The following is a 22,791-nucleotide window of genomic DNA, read 5'->3' as shown; positions in this document are numbered from 1 at the left end:
AGACAAACTTGTCCCACGTCCAAACATGGCATCCAATGCTAAATTTAGACACACAAAACTGCAACAGCGTCTGCGCAAATCAGCATAATAGTTAGTCATACCATGGCAACTCAACTGAGTCCACTCCATCGCAAAGTTTTGTGTGTGATGTCAGATCCCAGCTCTGACAGCTATATAAAACCTTGTAGAGCGAGAAAAACAGCTGTTTGTGGTTGAATCGAAGGCTTTGTTGGTAGATAGAGATATTATAACAGAAGAGAAGCGAGATTTGACAACAACACGATGGCATCATACAAACTCAGCTGCTCTATCCCAGGACACGGGATGGATGTTAGGGGGCTTACAGCAGCCATCCTTCCAGACGGAGCCTTTTTGTCCGTCTCCAGAGACAAGACTGGAAAGGTCTGGGTACCCAAAGCAAGCCCGGAAAAAGGTTTCACGGAGGCGCTCTGCATGACCGGCCATTCACATTACATCGGCTGTGTATGTGTCATCGCACCTAGCGAGGCATATCCCAGAGGGCTCATTGCCACAGGTGGAAATGACCACAATATTTGTGTTTTCACACTGGACAGCCCACAACCCCTGTTCACCCTCAAGGGCCACACAAACACAGTTTCCACTCTGACATCTGGGAAGTCTGGCACTTTACTGAGTGGCTCTTGGGACACGACTGCGAAGGTCTGGCTCGATAAGAAGTGCGTGATGACTTTGCAGGGTCATTCTGCAGCATTGTGGGTGGTGAGAATTCTACCTGATTCACAAGACCTCATGCTGTCTGGATCTGCAGACAGAACAATCAAGCTTTGGAAAGATGGCCACTGTGAGAGGACATTTACAGGCCACGAAGACTGTGTACGGGGACTAGAACTGATCAGCGATGTTCAGTTCTTCTCCTGTGGCAATGATGGTACTGTAAGGAGGTGGCTCATAACTGGAGAATGCATGCAGGTCTATCAAGGCCATACCAACTACATCTACAGCATGGCCGTCTTCCCCAACAGCGAAGACTTTGTGATCGGGGGAGAGGATGGAACAGTGAGAATATGGAGGAATGGGGAATGCTCCCAGGTCATTCCCCTGCCTGCTCAGTCAGTATGGTGTTGCTGTATTCTGCCCAACGGTGACATATCTGTTGGTGCGAATGACGGCGTCATTCGTGTGTTTACGGAGGTCGAGGATCGCATGGCCAGCCCACAAGACCTGCAGGCCTTCGAGGACGAGGTTTCTGCACTCTCTGCAGCCTCTGTCAAGGACGGAGACTTAAAAATGGAAGACCTGCCTGGCAGGGAACACCTTGACAAGCCTGGAAATTGCGACGGTCAGACACGTCTGATTAAAGACGTATCTGGAAATGTGGAGGTGTACCAGTGGAGCATTGTTGAGAATCGGTGGATGAAGCTCGGAGACGTGGTCGGACAAGCAAACGAGCAAACCTCCGGGAGGGTGATGTACGAGGGGAAGGAGTACGACTTCATCTTCAACATTGAAGTGAATGGTGGAACTGTGAAGCTCCCTTATAATTTGGCGGAAGACCCCTGGCAGACAGCACATAACTTTCTGCAGAAGAATAACCTCGATGCTGGGTTATTGGACGAAGTTGCCAAATTCATCATAGACAACACCAAAGGACATGTGCTAGAAACGGCCCAGCCTGCCAACGCTGACCCACTCACCGGGTCAGGTGCCTATATCCCCGCCTCGTCGCAGCCTCCTTCCGCAGGCACTGGTCCGGACCATGCTCTGACCTCAACAAACATCTACTTCCCTAAGACGGATGGAGTGACCTTTGCACAAGCCAACACCACACAGATCGTCGCCAAGCTCAAGGAGCTGAACAGCAGAGCCCCACAGGAGCACAAGCTGTCTGAAGAGGTGCTGGGTTGCTTGGAGAGGCTGCTTGTGTGTGTGGACGTGCCAAGCTCAGAGCAGCCCCCTACACCCCAGCAGATAAATCTGCTGTGGAAAACCTCTCACTGGCCTGAAGACATTGTGTTCCCAGTCCTGGATATTCTGAGGCTGGCAGTGTGCCACCCACAGATCAACGAGAAGCTGTGTGGTGAGGCACAGGGGGTGCAACTCTGCAACCTCTTGCTGAGCTTGATGAGACGCCAGGGCCAGCCCACCAACCAGGTGCTAGCGCTGAGGACTCTGTGTAACTGCTTCAGTGGCAAGCATGGCAGAGAGCTTCTCATTTCGCAGCGCGAGACTGTGCTAACATGTGCCGCTGAGCTGGCCTCCGTGTGCCACAAGAACATTCACATCGCCTTGGCCACTCTGCTGCTCAACTACGCAGGTTGTCTGCACGGCCAGTCTGACCTGGATGCTAAGGTCCAGTGCCTAACCGTAGCCAGCACTACCCTGGAGACAGTGCAAGACAAGGAGGCTGTGTTCAGACTGCTGGTGGCCCTGGGAACAACTTTAGCCTCGGACCAGACGGTCAAGGACCTCGCCCGCAGCCTGGACGTGAAATCTCAGATTTCTAAGTACTCAGCAATCTCAGACCCCCCCAAGCTGGGACAGTGCTGCCAGCTCGTTTTAAAAGAACTTCAGTGACTGAGACGTGCTGATCTCAGTACATAGACCTACTACGAACAGTTCAGATTCCTTAATCCAAAATGATTGTTTCTAGTTTTACAGTTTTGCTCCTCAACTATGTCAGTGTCTGTCTCATGCCACACGTAATAGATGACTGACGTCTTAGACTTAGATGGCCGTGTCACAGCATTCGCACGTGAAGTCCTAATATCCACATTATACTGCAGTCATGCATGCCGTTTCTGTGGGACCCGAGATCCACATAAATTCTTAGTTTATTTTCTATAGTTTATTCTTAGTATATTTACACCATGTCTGTCTGTACTGCACAGCGCTTAAAAGAGATGTCCTATAGGCCTGCAGTATATTCTGCTCTATGGCACTATAATTATATTAATGGCCCACATATTTGCATGCTGCATTTTGGATGGAGTATAGGATGGAGTTTTCTAGAGTTGACCTTTGAAAGACTATCAGCAGCGGAGATTTACATGGTAGTACGTATTATTGCTGTGAATATGATCAGACTAGGTGGACTATAGTCAGGGCATTTCCCAAACAATGTAACGTCGACGTCAACTTGAGACTCGAGGGGTTAGTTCACAAAGGGGTTTTGGTTCCAAAGCCAGGGTGTTTTCATCAGATTGCTGAGGAGGTCCATGCGGGAGATCATTCAGAAGCTCTGCTCTGGGGACTGGGTTTTGGAATCATAGTGTCGAGCACTTTGGATGACCTTTTTTATTTTATCCTATGCACAGCTTTGTGTGTCTGTGTTTGATTGGCTGAGCACGGAATGTGATGATGATGATAACAGTGCACCTCACTTCGAGTGTGATTTTTGAGTGGTGCAACCACTCCTACAACCAGCAATCCAGTCCATGTACCTGTTTGTGTATGTCAATGAGCACGAGTATGTTACTTATTTATACCAGTAGGGGCGCCAGAAACAGAGAGAGGGGTAGTGCTGTGTCTCTAATGTGAGAGAGAGAGAGAGAGAGAGAGAGAGGGGGGGGGGGGGGGGGGGGGGGGGGGAATTGCACCACTCAGTTCACACGGGTGTGATTTTTTTTTCTTTAGTTGACTGCTGAGAATCAGGTTCAAAGAGCTTTGCGAATTGAGAATGGCAGCAGTAGGTAACAGACTGCAGGTGCTGTCAAGGTGCAAAATATCAGACTACAATTTTCAACACTAGTAGATTAAAATTTGAATACAATCTCTATGAACAAGTAAGAAACACTCTTAGGGCAGAAACTAAATACACAAGTGGATTAAAGGCTAAAAATAAAAATAATAACATGCAGTGAACGACTATAGGGAACACTTTACAGGCTAGGCATAGGCTACTAATGATTTGTGTTAAAGCACTTTGAATTGTCTTGTTGAAATGTGCTGTACAAATAAACTTGCCTTGCCATGCCTTGTTCTTCTATTCAAATTACATTTTGTAAATCGTGGTCTTGTTTAGATCAGTGAATGTGGATAAATATGTCCTTAAAAAATTACATTACTACATTAGGCATACTTCATTATGAATTCACACAATGTATTTTTAAATGATCGGGTGAAATTTTAAACCTAGTACAGGAAATAAATATCCATTATCTAAAATCAAAATCTGCACCACACGTTTGTCTGGAAATAAATCATGCAATTTGTCCTGAAGAGGGCGACATTTAACCATGAAAGATAATGCAATCCAACGCCATGCATCATCTATATCTATATTATAATATATATATCTATTATTATTATATCTATCTATGATGTCTATCTATATCTATAGACACTTCGCAACACAATAATGTTGTGGTCAATATGTATAGTATATGTACTATCTGGAAGTTGTATTTATTGGTGTGTGTGTGTGTGTGTGTGTGTGTGTGTGTGTGTGTGTGTGTGTGTGTGTGTGCGCGCGCGCGTTGCGCGCGCGCGCGTTTGGGGTTGAGAAATGACGCCACATGTTTTGTTTGTTGTATTTCTCTTTTTTTTCTCCCGGAACAACAAGCCGCAAGCGGCTGATTCGTGTCACCGGATGCAGTTGAGACTAGAGGACGTATAGCGGAAGTTTGTGTTGTTGACGCTCACAGCAGCAGCTTATTTATTTGGTGTTGTATCATGGTGTCTGTCGGTGTTTAGACGCAGTTTTAACAAGCCTGTCATAATAACACGTAACGTCTGTTGTCGTGTTTTCACCGAGGCGTTTGTCATTAGGACCCTGTCATAACTAACGTAGCTGCCTGCGCCCTGGACTGGGCTGAGCTAGCGTTAGCTTAGCATTAAACTGAGTGCTAGCTGGCTAGCTAGCGCTGTCCGAACAGTGAAAAGTGTCGTTTAATCTGTTAATATAGATTTATAACCGTCTGTCGTCAACCATGGCTGTTGTCAACGAAGGTGCCCTGAAGAAGATGCTGAAGGTAACGACGGTCAACTAGCTGATGCTACATTTACCTGGCTACCAGTGAGCTAACATGATGCTAACTATCATTACGGTTTAATTAGGACTTTCAACACATAACTTTTTATACGATTCAATATCTAGGAAGCAAAGTTAACACGTCCATACCGAATTTAACCACCTCACCTCCGCGGTTAGCTCTGATCCATAGCCTTCTACTGCTTCTACGATTCTGCCCTGCGCAGTACAGTAATGCAACGCATTAGAGTTATGGAACAGAGCTACTCCGCGGTGTAAAGCCTGGTGACGCGAGGTCAGGTTACATGAACTCTTAGCATCCATATTCTGGGAATTCCACAGCGTTTAGTAGTTAAATTGCCCCTTTTTAAGTCTGTGAACTAAAGAAAACTCTAAACATAATACCTATTTTTATATTAGATAAGTTGTACACACTTATTTGCTTTTTCTAATCAACTGGCCCTTGCCTGTCTAGATACTTCCTTAATGTTAACGTCCACACCCACAACACCAGAGGAAGTGCAACGAACCATGTACAACCCAGATTCGGCACAAACGAGGGACTACTAAATTATTTTCGCTCCTATGCCACCAAAATGTGGAACGCCCTACCAACAGTCATTAAGACATGCGAATCCCCTGACTCCTTCAAAACCGCTCTCAAAGGGCACCTACGGACGGCTGCAATTCGAAAATGTAATGCTTACTTGGGTCGTTCACTCGCAGTTAACAGTCTTTGTATTGAGTTTGTGCTTGAAATGTACTGTAATTCTGCAAACTGTTAATAAATATTTCAATCAATCAGTTTAACAAAAGGTTATAACCTGCATTTCCTCTTTGGATAGCAATATAAATACAGAGATCTGACTGTTCGTGAGATCACCAACGTCATCACCAATTACAAGGACCTGAAGCCTGTTATGGATGCATATGGTAAACCTACTTATTATATTTACTCCACAAGCATGATTACCTTCTGTTTTTTTTCTTTAGTTTTTTATTAATTCTCCCTTGTAATGTAAGGTTGTAATGTGATATCTACTGTATGTTTTGTTCTGCTTGTGACGGGACATGTGTGTCTTTCAGTGTTCAATGATGGTTCCACAAGAGACCTGATGAGTCTAACAGGAACAGTCCCAGTCAGCTACAGAGGTATGATACACAATATTAGTTATTCAGTCAAGAACTGTATGTACAGTATATCAGTTATAATAATTAGACCCGTTTGATCCTGTGGTTCAGCATCACCTAGCTGATTAAAGCCAATATACAGATACTTTATCATGCACGTCCTCAAATGGGCAGGGAGGTCAATCTCTGTCGCTGCATTAGCGACATCCACATGGCACATGTACAGTACATGCAGGATTAGCACCTGTTAGGGGCAGGTGTTGTTGAATGGCAGGGGCAACTGGCAAGTTGGAGAAATGTGTGTGGAAGATTCATTGGCAGAATGAGTAAAAGGATGGGAGGACAAAGGTGTAAAAATGTATGGCTACTCTAAATTCAATGAAGGAAAAAAACATATACTTCTCCCATAGGTAATGTGTACAACATCCCGGTTTGTCTGTGGCTGCTGGACACATACCCCTACAACCCTCCGATCTGTTTTGTGAAGCCTACAAGTGCCATGATGATAAAAACTGGCAAGCACATTGATGCCAACGGGAAGATCTACCTGCCTTATTTACACGAGTGGAAACACGTAAGTCTGCTTATAGTCATCATTAGTGTCCAAAGTTTGTTTATATACTCCAACTCCAGAGTGCAACGGTTTCCCTGGCACAGGTTTTTCCTAACTGAACTACAAGCTAACAATGCGTCTTGTCTGTGTAGTTCCTTTTGGCAAGTGGCACTGTTGTGCAATGGATAGAGTAGTTTTGTAGACTGTATATATGTTGACCGTATTCTTACCCTGAATGAAGGGGATAAATGATTTAGACTGAGAATGTGACAGAGCATTCTCATGGCCCTCAATATAATATACAGTAATATAATAATCTGTCAGACTAAAATGCTTAATATTTTAACTTGGTAGTGGTCCTGGTGGAGGAATATTATTGTTTTATTATTATTTATCAAGCATGTGATTGTTTTGTGTGTGTTCACACACAGCCAGTGTCAGATCTGTATGGTCTGATCCAAGTGATGATCGTGGTGTTTGGTGAGGAGCCCCCTGTCTTCTCTCGGCCCACAGCTCAAGCCCCATACCAAGCCTTTCAGGCAGCAGGACCCCCTACACGTGAGTGATGGCTTTCTGTTAAAAAAACAGTTATTTTTGTTGGTGATGGAGAAAGGAGATTTTGGCTTGCAGAGTCTCACAGAGACTAGAGACTATGCATGCACAGCTCATAAATCTCAGCACATTGGGCCTCATTCACGTAATTCACGTAATTCGACTTTAGTGTAGCCCTGCTTCTGCGTAAAGACCAACGTGAGATTCAGGAAAGTCTGTTCACTTCACAGACTTGATTTTCCATATGTCTATGCATCATTACTTCAAAAACAAGCAGATCGCTAGTTGACACATGAGCTTTGGCACACTATTGTAATTGAACTTGCACAAAGTTTTTTCTAAGTGTCATAACCACATAGTCGATTCAGATTCTACCCACCCTCTTCGCTCTGAATTGACTTGTTACCATCAGGCAGGAGGCTTTAAGCGAAGTTTGCTAAAGAGAAGGGTTACAAGACTTTGTTTGTGCCAAGTAACTGCTGTGGACATTTTAAATAAGAAAATGTTTAAATAGTTCCACCACCTATGTAATCCCCACAGCCCATGATCACTGTTGCTGTGTTATGTGAATGCATTTTATATAGTATTTAATGCATTTGTGTATCCAATGTAATGTTTTTATTGTTGTAAACTGACTGCCGGTGTGCCAAAGAAAATGTTATGTAAATGTAATGGAAAAAGTTTTCTTATCTTATGCATGTTTTCTGGGACATAAAAATGTCTCTGAGGGAGGGGGCATGGCTGTGTGTACCTAAAGAACAGATTCAGCAGAAAGATGAATTGGGCTGCTCGTGGATGCTTGTGCGATGGTTTCCAGTTACCAGGGCCGCCCTGGTAACTGTATTTGTGGTGTCAAAGATGCACTGTTTGGTTGAGTAGGGGATATATTTTGCTGGATTGCAGCCTGTGTACTTGTGTAATTTGTACTGACATGATGCAGAAATAATCACGCTTTGGTTTGTTTGAATCACGCCTTTGTCTAGCTGTGAGCTTTTATCAATTCCACATTAAGTAACAGTTAAAACAAGTGCTGTAATGGTTTTCAGTGGTCTGTGTAAAAACAGTTTTTGATCAAACATACCCTAGAACGCCCTATATTTGAAAAGAGATCTACCAAGTTGTCCAGTTTTACTGTACATATCCCAAGAAATAGAGTGCCTTTAGGCATTACATTTGTCTGTTTTAATAATTAACTTACACTGTTGGAAATGAATGTAATCATTTCCTGAATCTATGACATTGCAGACTTCAGTTTTAGTTCAAGTAGGATTAAGTCAAACATGAATATGAATGGATTGATGTGCGCACCAAACATGCATGTTTATGTGCATAAAATTAACATCCGGGGTTAGGTTGGGGATGCGGGTCAATGGCAGCATTATTTTGGGGTCGTGGGCTGAAAAGTTTGAGAACTCGTGCCTAGGCATGTAACGATACACTCAACTCACGATACGATGTGTATCACGATATGAGGTTCACGATACGATTTCTCATGATATTTCCCCCTCCCAAGCTTTTTTTCACAATTTTTACAATTCTACATTGCAAAAGTAGCATTACTTTTCATGTAAAATTACTTAATTTCTGTGCAACAACTGTAAACATGCTTTCATATTTAAACCTAGCTCGAGTTAACATTTCTTCTTTTCTTTGATGGCATCTTAGGATAGATGTAGACCTATTTGACAGGGCAGAAACATAATTGCCTTCCTTGATGTATTAATGAGCATCAATAACGACCATCACCTGTGTCACAGACACATACAGCTCCCCTCTGCAGGCCTCTACTACTAGTAAGGGCATTTTATCAGGTATTTGACCAATCTGGGAACTAAATCGTTACCAAGAAATTTCTTCACCAATGTGTTTCTAAAGGTGTCTAATAACATGTACTAAAAGTTTGAAATTCAACTCCCGGGGGAAATTGAGTTATTAGCATAATATGTGACCATACCCATAACATCCTATATAAAGAAAAAAAGTCCAAATTTCATCATTCTTTCAGTAGCATGTGACATATGAAACTAGGGGGTTTTCATGATTCTGAATCCATTCCAAGCATTAGTTTAGCACAAAAAACACTCTTTGGGAGGAAAACGGCCATAGCCGTCATCACAAACGTGATGAGGTCAGCACATTTGGATATGGCCTAATTTAGCCCAAGGAGTGTTTTTTTTTTTTTTCAAAACTAATGCTTGGAATGGATTCAGAATCATGAAAAACCCCTAGTTTCATATGTCACATGCTACTTAAAGAATGATGAAATTTTGACTTTTTGGCCTTGTGTTATGGGTATGGTCACATATTATGAATAACTCAATTTCCCACAGGAGTTGAATTTCAAACTTTTAGTACATGTTATTAGACACATTTAGAAACACATTGGTGAAGACATTTCTTGGTAACGATTTAGTTCCCAGATTTTCATAGATTTCTCTTAATATACTGAAAGGGCCTGCATGGAGTCTCTCATTTCTCTCCAAAATCATGTGAATATGATTTTACAGCTCACTTTTTGTTGTTGTTGAAAATCGATATAAAATTTTAATAAATCGATACATATCGTCAGGATATAATATCGATATATATCGATATACGATATATCGTTACATGCCAAGTCGTGCCCTATAGTAAGTAACACTTTAAATTCAAAGTAAAGAAAAAGGTTCCCACGTACTATCAGAAATGTCATTCATTTAACTTCGTGGAGCAATGCAGTCTTGAGCAAAATTGAGGCCAATTCTTATAGGAAACATGGAAGAAAACAAGCACGTAATTCATGATAAGCTGAGAACAGCTGTAGGATTGAAAGGAGGTTGCAGTAACACCTTTCAATGTTATGTTTCACAACGAGTGCATTCTTGATTGGTTGATGACCCCAGGGGCTTGGGGTGCCAGGGGAAAAAGGGACTACTCTACTGATAAAACCTAATCGATCAAGTCTCTGACTATAAGGGTTCAGCTCAGTCTTTTCTACATGATGCATTTACACCGCTCAACCCCAGATGGAGCTCACACACCATTTTACAGCCCTAAACAGGAATTTGAAATAAAAAGCATGTATTTAAGTATCTGTGTGACATAATGAGTGATTGTATTTAACTCTTCTCCCTCAGCCTCATACATGCCTGGGATACCTGCAGTCTCACCCTATGGACCAACTCCAAGCCCTGGGTAAGACGCTCTCCAGGTAGAAGAGATCATGTCATCAGCCTTCTCTGCAAACTATATGCTTCCACCAACCCTATTCTGGGATGTCTTTAGAATGGGTGTAGGATTGCAGCCATATGGGGATTATGTAAAATAGTTACAATACCTAGTTGTAATGCTTATGTAATAAGATCATATATCATTGCAGTGGTTACCCCGGATACCAGTACCCTGGGGGCAACTCCTATCCAGCCAACGCGGGCCATGCACAGTACCCCACTCAGACTCCCGTCTCCACAGTGGGTATGTAACACAACTCAAAGCATTCTGGATATTGTAGTTGTCTTCCTGTAGGAAGACCATGCTCAATCATACCCTAAAAAAAGTGTAACAACATATTAATCCCATCAACTGATTTAAAAAAAGAGAGAAAAAAACATCTGTGCATTCTACAATACTTTGAACCTCACCTGATACATCACATATGACGGCAAATAAATTAACATTACTTAAGTATCCACTATCCAGGTGCAGGACCTACAAGATGGGCCATTAAAAAAACAATGTCTGCACACTGGCTTGATGCTTCACTTGTTATTGGATTCAGCATTTTGCTCTAATTGTTGTTCAGGATTGGAATACAGGATATTGAAAACATTAATTTGACTGAAACGTTGAATGCATTAATCAAGTTGAGCATTTCTAACCAGTGTGTAAACACATGAATTGCAGTTGCATTAAGTGAGGGGCGCTCTTATCATCATACACAATCATACATCATCTCATTCCGGTCAATCACAATTTGTGTCCTCACTTTTGTCTTCAATGTGCCATTTTCAATGGCATTTGTTGGGACAAACACTCAAAACTGGCCATTGATTATCAATGGCATTCAATGTGTTGTACAATAGAATAGAAACACCCTCAAAGCTGGACATAGGAGGGGCTTTATTAGCGCCCCTCAAACATCCCCAAATATATATATATATGGTGTACACAAAATGCTAAAGACACAGTACCTCAGTTCCTTGTGCAAATGAAAGACACTACATCATAGCACATATATTCTGTACATGACATGTGTGTGAATGGAGTGTATTCAGTGATTTATACACCATGTCACGCTGCCGGTGTAATTTCGGCATGTAACACTGACAGGGCTCATGGTCTGTTGTTTGAGCTCTCAAATCTATTTTTGAGTGGTCCAACCACTCCAAGGAACAGCAATGTCCGTGTTAACCTATGTGACTGTGTGTGACTGTGACTATGAGTACCAGTAGGGGCAAAAGTGGCGCTGTTGTGCCAGAAACAGAGAGAGAGAGATAGTGTTGCACTGTTGCCTAGTGCTAATTACAGAGAGAGAGAGAGGCAGGGGGAGAGAGGAGTTCCACTGCTCAGTTCACACAGGTGTGATTTATTTTGCTTACTGTGGTAAACTTTGTTACGTTTAGATTATAATATACTTTAGTTGGCCTTTTCCACCTTCCCGTGGCATTCAGTTAACCGCCCTGACTTTGACTTCTGACCTTTGACCTTTTAGCTGGGTCTCTTGCCACCCTGTGGCTTCAATGGAGCGCTGGCCTGGCTTTGAAAGGTCACCAATGTAACCAGAGTGGGGAGCATTAAAGGCCAAAGGGGGTGATGGACCTAAAGTGCCTGTGTACACACACACACACACACACACACACACACACACACACAGTACTATATTTAGGAAGGGAACAAACTGTAAACTCCCACCAGAAAAGATTTTCGAGGAGTGAGGAGTCCGCCTGAGTGAATCTGAAGCTGGTCAAGGATCAGTGTTTTTAAACCCTCCTTACTTGTTAAAACGAAACTGGGTTGGCTCTGTACTAGGTGTGCTAATTTTTTACCCCAAAAAATCTCTTCACCGAAAATAGCCTATATGTACTCGCAGCTTGTGAGCTTGTAGATAGGCTATATAAATATCTGGCCAGTTAAGGCTCAAGTGGTAAAGGGATGGTGGATGCTTACCACAGAGTGATACGTTGTCCTCTAGACTCTTGTGTAGTAATGACTGGCATTCACACTACTGACTCCAGACTGTACAGAGGTTAGCCTTGACTGTCCCTCCCATCCCACTCCACTCACTACCATCTGATTTAGTCTCTCAAGGCAGACTGTCTCTTCCACAGTCTTTGAATACAACAGTAGTGCTGCACAATTAATCGGATCTGGGAAAAAAACACATTTTCAATTTAATAATGTTCAGCAACTACAGACTAAAGTGATCATTTGAACAAGAATTGTGCAGCACTACAACAGAGGGTCTGTTACTAACTGTCCGGATGTTTTCCCTTTCTGTTCAGCAACTTGCTAGGCTTTCACAAAGTTTGTTTCCAGTAGAAGTAATTTACACGACTACTTACACGGGCAAAAAGGAAGTGGAGAAATGACTTGTCTTCTCTTTTTATTTTCTGCTCATTTTCAGAGCTTCTGTAGTACAGACTTTTAGGCATAAGCCTTTGAAAACAGCCAACACACAAGATTGACTACATCATAGTCAATAAACAATTAGATTAGATAAATTAGCTTAACTAGTCCATACCCGGGGATATGCACACTCAAAGTATTTGCAGACTTTGGGTTATGTGCTGTGTATACTGTATGCATAATGTTTGAGAACCACTGCTCTGAAAGAACATTGGACAATGATGTTTGACAGTCAGCTATATTGTTGCTTATTGTAGAAGTGTTGACAGTTTAGCGTGCCTCTCACACGCGCGCACACATTTAGTACATAAATCGTCTGGAAACGTCATAAGGATTGGAACAGAGAGGTGCGTTCGTCTGTGGACGTCCTAGCGACGTCCAAACGACACGGGGCGAGATAAGAATATTCAGAATGATTCCTATTTGTTTTTTTGGCATTTCGCTTTTCGCTTGCCGTATGCTAACGCTCTGTGCAACTATTAGCTTGTCATTGACTCCCATGAATGACTCGTATCTCCTCATCCAGGGCGCTCTCCGTGGTGATAAATGGATCAATATGCTGGCGCTTCATTTCTGCTCCTCGTCCGTCTGTCCCGCAAAATATGAACGCTTTTTGGAAAGTAGCGGTCCATGTGTGGACAGGCTACCTGTCGCCGCGGTGCATGGTGAGATGTGTGCAAACCGTGTAGTTTATCAGGAGAAGACTACCAAACGATGCAACACGCACACACACAGTCAGCGGCGCCAAATTGTATAGGGCACAATTTGTTGTGTTGCAGCGCTAGCTAGAGGAAGCATGCCAGTGGGGTAACGGTGAGAACGGTGGCCTGTGATGCAGGTGTCGCCAAGGGACGCAGGTGTGTGAGGGTGCGAGGTGAATTCACTAATAAATTAATGTTGCATCCTTTGGTATTCTTCTCCTGATAAACTACACGGTTTGCACACATCTCACCATGCACAACGGCGACAGGTAGCCTGTCCACACATGGACCGCTACTTTGCATGCATATTCATGTGATATTGACAGTGCAATACCCATTTTTGCATTTTTTAATCCACTAATAAATTAATTATAAATCAGTAATGTGTGAAAGTGGAAAAAGGGCTCCAGGAAGACCTCCATATAATTATGGTCCATGCCTGTGTGTGAAAAGTGGGAGTGATTGGGCCAGGCAAGGTTGAGAGAAAGTGCTGTCAGGGACATTCAGACAGACAGACAGACATTCGCTGAATTTTAGTATGATGATGACAGGCATGCAGCTAAACAACAAGTGTAGATACATAACATATCATTCCTGTCTTGGGTGTAATATCTATATTCATGACCTAAAGACATTTTCCTAGATCAAATTTCTAAATATCACTCCGCATAACCAGCATTAGATTGGATGATGACCTAAGACAGGATTCCCACAGCCTTGTGCTGGAGCCGCTGGACCATTTGCTGGTAGTCTGTGGCGCCATGCCTCACAACAATTGTTATTAGCATATTGGAATTTGGCCAACAATATGATATTTTGTCCAAATTTCCCAGCCCCTACTCATGTCCTCTCCTTCCTTTTCCCTTTGACTACTCCTGTCAGGCCAAAGCAGAGACGGCACAATTGGCGAGGACACCATCCGCGCGTCTCTAATCTCGGCCGTGAGTGACAAGCTCCGCTGGAGGATGAAGGAGGAGATGGACAGAGCTCAGGCTGAGCTGGACGCCCTGAAGAGGACGGAGGAGGATCTGAAGAAAGGACACCAGAAACTAGAGGACATGATCTCACGGCTGGACCAGGAAGTGGTGAGATAGACATCTTATAGTGGTTCCCAAACACTGGGTCGGGACCCATTTGTGGGTCGCAGACACATTGTTATGGTCTCCTTATTTTTTGTTTCCTAGATTTATCTTTTCATTAATTCAAAACCCTTTTTTTTAAACCAAAAGGGCAAAAGATTTCATGAATTGAAAACAAAATTCAATGTTTTTTTTCCAGTAATTTAATGAAGAAATAAATAAAAAATCTAAGAAATTCCATAAATTAGAAGTGTGAAAATAGCTGATCTACAAGCTCACAGATCTGCTATTTCCACTAGATCGTGTCCCAGGCAAACGTCTAATTTCTCTTTTGGGTCACAGAGCTAAAATGTTTGGGAACCATTGTTATATGACCTATTTCTAAAATATTAGCGCAACTTTCGTTCAACTTTGACCAACATGGAACTATCTTTTGGGCGTAGTGATATGGACACAAAAAACTGGTTCCTGGTTCCGTGTGTTAGAGGGGTAAAAAATGAACGAAAATTGCACTATATGGTAGGTCAACAACACAAATTATGCTAGTTTTGTGAATTAATTTACTTTTAATGCGTGGCCCTCTGTACCCCCCACAAAATGACCGGAACTACTTAAATATTTCACCAAAACCAGAGCCGTGCTATGAGCTTGTAGGTCTGTGATTTTCTTTTGGGGGGGGGGGTCCTTGACATGAAAATGTTTGAGAACGACTAGTCTATTTATCCTTATATAAATAGAAAACATCTAAGCATATATAGCTTGTTGCTTAGCACAGGGGTTTTCAACTGATTATGAACCAGGGACCACCACCCTGACTGAGAATCAACCTGGGGACCACTGTTGTGTTGGGAGGGGGGATATGGGCGTGGTGTGGGGGGAAAATTAACCTTCCATATTAAAATCATGTTGCTGTTCATTGTAACTTACTGTATGTATCTGCAAGCAGACACATTTAATAAATTATGGGCACATTTCCTTATAATGGTGACTCAACCAGGCAAACCGGTATAGTTTCCCTTGAGATTCCACCTCCCTTTTCTGTGGAAGTTCTCGACACCCGACTTCCCAGTAACTGACAGCGTTATTTACTGCATTGTTTCTCAACTTGTGGTCAATACAATAAATTAAAATACAAATCTTCACTTTCCTACATTACTAAATGCATGGTCAGGGACCACATGCAATACCTTCACGAACCACCAGTGGTCCATGGACCACCTGTTGAAAACCCATGGCTTAGCAGAAAAGGAAATACAAAAATAAGCTCTAAAGATATTTTTAAAAATATTTTCGTGAACGTAATGGCAGCTTCCGTTACTCAGCCCATGGTGGCTATAGGTCCAGACTCTAGCATTCGGAGATTGTGGTATAGTTGTCTGGCTATGCGAGACTAGAGAACGAAACATAGGGTTTTTCAGAAAACTGTCATGATTTAGAAGGCATCTGTAGAATCGTCCTCGGGTCGAAACGGGTTCAATTAAAGAATTCTGTTCTTTGAAATAAATAACACTTTGTGTGCTTTCCTGCACACAGACGGACGTGGACAGGAACATCGAGCTGCTGAAGAGGAAGGACGAGGAGCTGAGCGAGGCGCTGGAGAAGATGGAGAACCAATCGGAGAACAACGACATCGATGACGTCATCGTGCCCACGGCGCCGCTCTACAAGCAGATCCTGAATCTGTACGCGGAGGAGAACGCCATCGAGGACACCATCTTCTACCTGGGAGAGGCCCTCCGCAGGGGAGTCATCGACCTGGAGGTTTTCCTCAAGGTAAACATAGCCAGAGCCATCTAATAGAACATTTGCGCTATTGAGGGGGCAGAAAACAGCCCCGTGACGTGGTTCATATACTCGCACGAGCCCATGGACTGCAATGCATTCCGTAAACTTCCAGTTGTCCCCATTTGAAGCCTTCAAATGGGGACAAACCGATAGAAGTCTATGTAGAAGAGCCGCCATTGGACTGGCCCCATGAAGTGAACAGAGTTTGCGTAACTCTGTCTTACTCTATGGCCTCTGAACATAGCCACACGTAAGCTGTACCAGTAATTATTTATTTTATGTGCCGACATTGATGTAGGTCTACGCCAATTGAATTAATCTGAGCACCCGCCATTGGCATAGATCAACAATGCCAATTGGTCTTTTATAGTGCTTATGATGGATCGAGTAGTAATGCTACTTACATAAGTACTGGGTTGGTAGGTGGTGATGTAAACGGAAAGAAGAAAATCATACCGTTCTGAACTAAGTGGTGGTGTACTGTACAAGCGCTCCTCCTGTGTGTGTGTGTGTGTGTGTGTGTGTGTGTGTGTGTGTGTGTGTGTGTGTGTTGAAGTGACACTTGGTGGTCAACAAACGCGATTTCCGTGCTTGGACATTTACACATAGGGACACACATTGCTGTCTATAGGAGTTAATCTTTGTGTTGGGTGAGGATATGGGCTAAGATTAGTGCTTTTGTAACACTTGCTATGCATCCCATGTGTATACACATCCCCACTAATACTTTCCTAATAATTACTCAACATGACACAATCCAGTGCACTTCCCCCTCTTGAGATTCTAATTTCGAACTCACTTTTTCTGTTGAATTTCTTGACCTCCAATGTGTCAGTAAAATGACTACATGGACGGTCATCATAGGTCACCTGGTCATTCAGTTCAGTGGAAAGAAAATGTTAAAAATCAACAAATCCTACATTACTAAATGCATGGTCAGAGACCACATGTAATACCTCCACGGACCACCAGTGGTAAGTGTTAATGAAGTGTTTGGTATTGTCATTACAGGGGAAAACATTTATAAAGGGTAAAATAAAATGGCTAGAATAGCAGATCTGCAAACTCACAAGTGGTGTGTTGTTTATGGCAAGTGGTTAAATTGTTCCTGAGTCGACACCCATTTGCCCAGTAGACTAGGGAAAAAAATGTTTGTTTTCGCGTGTCGTGAAATGTCAAAAGTTGTTGTGCACATGCCTACTGTAAACCCATCCTCGTAGTCCTGGCCACCAGGGCCCTAAACAAATATTAAAAGTCCATAGACTTGGCTGCCATATGATGTCATTTCAAAAGCCAGACGTTGGAGGAGATAGTAAATGTCCCTCTGGCATATGTGCGTGATGTCCAGGAGGTGTACTTGAACTCACGCTACAGAAACAGAAGATAGGCTCCTGACCTATGTGGCACATAGCTTGGAAACCAAGGCTACTTATACCCACAAACTACACTGTCACACGCTTGGACATGCTCTTGTTAGTGACAGTATGTGACGCCTTGTTTCCAGCTTGGACTGAGTTTAAATGACACCATAGAGGAACACGGGGCCAAGCCCTCCTGCTGGGACACACTGCTGTACTGACTGTATTAACTGTAATAACTTTCACAATTACACCGGGAGGTCACGGAGCAGTCGGAGCTTGTCATAAAAAATTATGTTAGTTCACTCGGGACGGTGGGGGGAATTTTTGGACCACAAAGTGTATAAATAAATTAAAAGAAAAAATGTAATTATAAAAAAGAATGTTACCGCAGTGAAATGTGTTCTCCGCATTTGACCCATCTCTTGGAGCGGTGAGCTGCAGCCGTGCCGCGCTCGGGAATCATTTGATTTAATAATTGATTTGACCAAGCAGGGAGGCATTTGGTCCCGTTTTTACAGTCTTTGGTATGACCCGGCCGGGGATCGAACCCCGACCTCCCAGTTTCAGGGCGGACACTCTAACCACAAGGCCACTGTCTCTTGTGCAAGTAAAAGACGTCACGTAGCAGCAGATATCAAATCGGGAGAATAAAAGCAGATTGCCTCAGTCTATTGTGGAAGTAGAAGACCTCACGTAGCAGCAGATATCACATGTATGAATGGAGTGTACTGTGTACTGTATTCAGTCATAGTTACCGTACGTACATAAAGTTATGGTGATGGTGTGTACACACGGGCAGATGCAAAGATACAGTACCATTCCTACACATTGAAGCTGAGCTGGGTTCAACTTCCAGATGCAAAGCTACAACTGTAGCTGCATTTTATTATTCCCCCTTCCCAGTCCCCAGTCAGTCCCCAGACAAAAACGTTCAGCGTCTATGTACGCAGTCTACGCACGTCTGATGAGTTCAACGTCTGCGAGCAACAGATATACAGTAGATAGAAAGCGACAAATAATGTCTTTGTATCTTTGCATATGCCTCTTGTGAACGCAACAATAGTGTTAGTGTGATGCAAGACCAACATGGCAACAGGCCCAGCGCCTGTTCAACAGCCTGCCTGTACCTTTCTGACATGGATATCTATGATGAAGAAGACGTAGTAGGAGACGGTGCTTGTCTTCCCAGCACTACTCCTTGCGTTTCAGTGCTCTTGACGTGTTTGTTTTGGCGCAGCATCCTAGGCGCCTCAAGTAGAAACTTGCTCACCTTTTGGAGGAGGGTGCAGCATTGGAATTACTGAACATAAGGAGTTCCTCACTGTCCCCAGTTAACCCCTGTGGTCAAAAAACCTTAGGTTTTGTTTTTGGCTAGAGGGCCCAACCTTCATCCAATCAGGATGAGAGGGGCCTTTCTCCAATTGTGATCAACTGGGGGGCGGGCCTTGGTGCACGTGCTGTTGGCCTGTCCCCCCCACTGTAGAGCGTGTGCATGTGCACATCTTGTTACCGGGGAGGACCGGGGGGTTTTCCAAATCACTGAATGCTGAAAGTTTGGAAAAGTGTAACCACACGTGACCGTTTTTGTGTTGTTGGGTCAAATATCAAGTTTTCTATCCGTTCTTAGTTAGACATTTTGCACAGATTGATTTAATGTGAAGAGATACTCTGTAGTACTTAATTGTTTCCACCAGGCCAAAGGCATGGGGAGTATTTTGCACTCCGTCCGTCCATGTGTCTGTCCGTACGTCTGGACAGCGAATCTCTGGCACCATTGGCTTGATCGCGGCCAAACTCTGCACACACATTCCCTGAATGCCAGAGCTGAACCTCTGCCCCGAATCTTTCACATGGGCCTGTTATAGCGCCACCAGGAGGCCGATTTTTGCAAAATATTGTTTTGGACAGTACACCTACAGATTTTGTCCAACCATCGTGCAAACTGGTACACAGTCTCTATAGACATTTTTTCTAATCAACCTCATGGTGGCACTATAACAGGCCAAGTCGCATCTTTACATATAACCAGGGCTGCACACAACTTTTTTGGTCTAGTACTCAAAGGAGCATCTGGAGAAGTTACTTGGTGCTCCCAAAATGCGGCAACCCGTCTCGCCGGATGGATAAAGTAGGGATGCATGAATAACTTATAGAAAAACGATATTTATTGGATAAGTGGGCACTGGGGAGTCAGGGTATTGCAACTCTAGATTCATCCCATTATTTAAAAAATCTAGAATTGCAAATTGCAGCTAGGTCCATCTGTGGTCCAGCCCTATATGCATATTCTAATAAAAACAACTTAATACTTCCTAAGGATAATATGAGCATCAAAGCAATATTTAGTTTATATTTTATTTAAATAGCCGATCTACTAGCTCACAAGCTTGCAGATCAGCTATTTGTTTAACATATGACACGGCGACGCATACGTCAGGCTTCCCTTTTGTTTTTAGCCGAGGCGATGTACAGTCAGACACACATGGCTCCTCGGGGCAAAATAAACACTGTACAGTACTACCCGACTTTACAATAATAAGGGACAGTATGTCGGGACACGGTGTTGATAAGCTTCATGTTGTGCAGCAGCAGTGCCAGTCCGCAATGCTTTGCACTCTTCCCATTCCACTATGTCGGAACTAAAACCTGTACCCGTAAAAAGTCGGTGGCCGGTGCCTAGGCTATGAGAGACGGCATCGCACACGAGCAACCATGCTGCTCCAGCACCCGGAAAACAAACACAAGCACAGCGGCGAATGGGAAGAGGCCAAAGCATCCAAACATGCCCTTTTACAACTTTTACTTTTTAGTTTGCTCCACATCTGAAACGGATAAGCCGAACCATTTGTCAGGTTTTCTCAGTAGTAAACTCCTGTCCTCCTGTCAACCTCCTCAACAGCGAGCAGCATGGAATGATGGAATCCTCCCTCGTTTGAGTAAGGACACGCTGTGATTAGCCACAATGGTCTGTGCACTTGTGCAAGACGTGCTGTGATTGGCCAGTAGCTACTTTGAATGGCAGTCGGTGGGAAATGCTCTCGCCACAGAATTTACTAGTATTCTGGCCATAATAAGTATTCTGGCCATAATAATCATTCTGGGCGGCCCCAGCTGTTGGTACGCAGAAGCGCTTCCCTGCGCTTGATTGACAGCGCAGAATTAATTTTGACGACGCATGCGCACTGGCGCACCACCTGTGTGCAGTCCGCATAGAACTGCACCGATCTGCGTAAAACTTTGCATGCACACTCCCTAGAGGCCAAGGAAAAACACCTGGACTGGATCTTTCAATTCTGCCTTTTAGAGTGCCACCAGGAGGCCGACTTATGTGCAACTTATGTACGTACACACACACACACACACTGACTCAATCGTCCATTCCAGTTGTGCTCGGTTGTTTTCACCATGACCGACTCTTGTCTTCTCTTGTCGCCACAGCATGTGCGTCTCCTGTCACGGAAGCAGTTCCAGCTCCGTGCTCTAATGCAGAAAGCCCGCAAGACGGCCGGCCTCAGCGACCTCTACTGACGCACACCAACTCCCTGGAAATGCACACGTCTGTCTCTGTCGTGCACATCCTCCCCCCGTTTATTAATCCCTTCCCTGTTCCTGCTTCACTCCTACCATCCCCCCTCCCCCCCTGAACTCTTGACACTTGGCCAAAGCTTGACCCAAAAACCACCACTCTTGGAAAAAATAAAAAACATAATATACAAAAAACCCCACCTGAAAACGCCTATGAATGGGACTCTCCTTTACCACACAAGAGCCTCAATGTTTACCCTGCAGCTGTACTGTAGTTTTGTCATATCATACATATATACGTATCTGGTTTGATGTTAGGCAGTAACGGTCATGAACCAAATTTGGGACATTGTACCATTGCCTTTTTGTCAAGTAAGGGAACAAAACATGAATTTAATTGCCCTAAGTTTGTGTCGGCACTCTAAATGACAGATGTTTTTGTTGGTAACTCATTACCATATTGGTAGTAGGTGTGTGTCTATGCCTTATCTTATGTTCATTCACTCTGCGGGGCGCTCTTGCAACTGGTTTACCCACAGAAGGCTTTGACAGGCAGGGGGTGTCTGTCTAGTAAGCACAAACGGAGATAAAGTAAGGTGAAGCACTCCTTGCGCCCTATCTTGCACCACCCCTTATCCCTACGTATTTGCCATTTAACTATTTTGATTTTTTTTTTTAAATAGTTCAACTAGCCGATCTACATCGACACCTGAGCTTGTAGATCGGCTATTTGAACTTCAAAATGTTAAAATAAATGGCAAATAAGTTAATGGGTGGCACAAGATTTAGCCCCTTATGTCCTCGTAAAGAAAAGTTTGGCCTCTGATATAAATACACCAGGACCCTTTGAGCAGGGAGAGGAGTTCAACCATAGGATTGAATGCCATATTTAAGCTAATGGGTTAACCACCCTGATTAAAAAAAATAGCCACAATGTTTCCATTGTGGGCAAGGCTCGCGAGTCACATCACAACACACAAGCTTGAAGATCAGCTATTTTGACTGTTCCGTGTATATAGGGTTGCTTTATGTGGGTTAAGTAGCTATAGCACCCTGGATCAGATTTCAAGCAGATGTACACAACCGTGGCTCCCATCATTTCTTGTCGTTACTCATACCTCTGTTACGTGTCTCTGTACTTGACCTGCTTGATTCAAGGTTATTGCAAAGGAAATCCCCATGTTATTCTTTCTGATTCATCTATTTCTGTATTGTTACTACTACCAACTCTGGGATTGGGAGTTCTTCAGCAAATATAACCGTTGTGAATAAGGTTCAGAGGGTACAACAGATAAATGACTTGTACTAATCATAAGTTAACTTATGTCAACTTTCCTTTAAATTAGCTTTTTACTAAATGCACTTTGAATTGTATGATAGTACATCTACTGTTTTTGTTAGTTTCCAGTTCAATAGACACCCTTGTTCTTTTATATCTGTAGATTTATGTAAATCAATACAATTAAAAGTTATTTGATTTGATGTTACGATTTGTGTTATTTTATTCTACAGCGTCAACACTACAAATACTTACGGTGAATTCGGACCA

At 43.3% G+C, this 22,791-nt stretch overlaps 2 protein-coding genes across 2 annotated transcripts; both read left to right on the top strand.

Annotated features, from left to right (window-relative positions):
- Positions 1–282: 282 nt before the first annotated feature.
- On the top strand, positions 283–2,556 carry LOC308314762 (phospholipase A-2-activating protein-like; the record flags this gene model as incomplete). Its single annotated transcript, XM_080762436.1, has 1 exon — positions 283–2,556. One exon carries the CDS (start codon positions 283–285, stop codon positions 2,554–2,556), a length of 2,274 nt encoding a protein of 757 aa, XP_080618562.1.
- Positions 2,557–4,543: 1,987 nt separating this feature from the next.
- tsg101a (tumor susceptibility 101a) lies at positions 4,544–22,724 on the top strand. The gene is made up of 10 exons (XM_080761785.1): positions 4,544–4,952; positions 5,797–5,884; positions 6,038–6,103; positions 6,493–6,656; positions 7,067–7,193; positions 10,304–10,361; positions 10,546–10,640; positions 14,375–14,577; positions 16,105–16,344; positions 21,156–22,724. Exons 1-10 carry the CDS (start codon positions 4,911–4,913, stop codon positions 21,243–21,245), a joined length of 1,173 nt encoding a protein of 390 aa, XP_080617911.1. The 5' UTR covers positions 4,544–4,910; the 3' UTR covers positions 21,246–22,724.
- Positions 22,725–22,791: the final 67 nt, after the last annotated feature.

This window comes from Protomyctophum bolini (genome assembly GCF_963924005.1).
Source record: "Protomyctophum bolini genome assembly, chromosome: 4".
In the NCBI taxonomy this organism is placed as follows: Eukaryota; Metazoa; Chordata; class Actinopteri; order Myctophiformes; family Myctophidae; genus Protomyctophum; species Protomyctophum bolini.
This window is presented reverse-complemented; position numbering and strand designations above follow the sequence as displayed.

Coding starts and splice junctions, on each gene's coding strand:
- tsg101a (XM_080761785.1), top strand. CDS start 4,911: ATGGCTGTTGTCAACGAAGGTGCCCTGAAGAAGATGCTGAAG. Junction 6,657..7,066: donor ATTTACACGAGTGGAAACAC/GTAAGTCTGCTT, acceptor GTTCACACACAG/CCAGTGTCAGATCTGTATGG. Junction 10,362..10,545: donor GGACCAACTCCAAGCCCTGG/GTAAGACGCTCT, acceptor ATATCATTGCAG/TGGTTACCCCGGATACCAGT.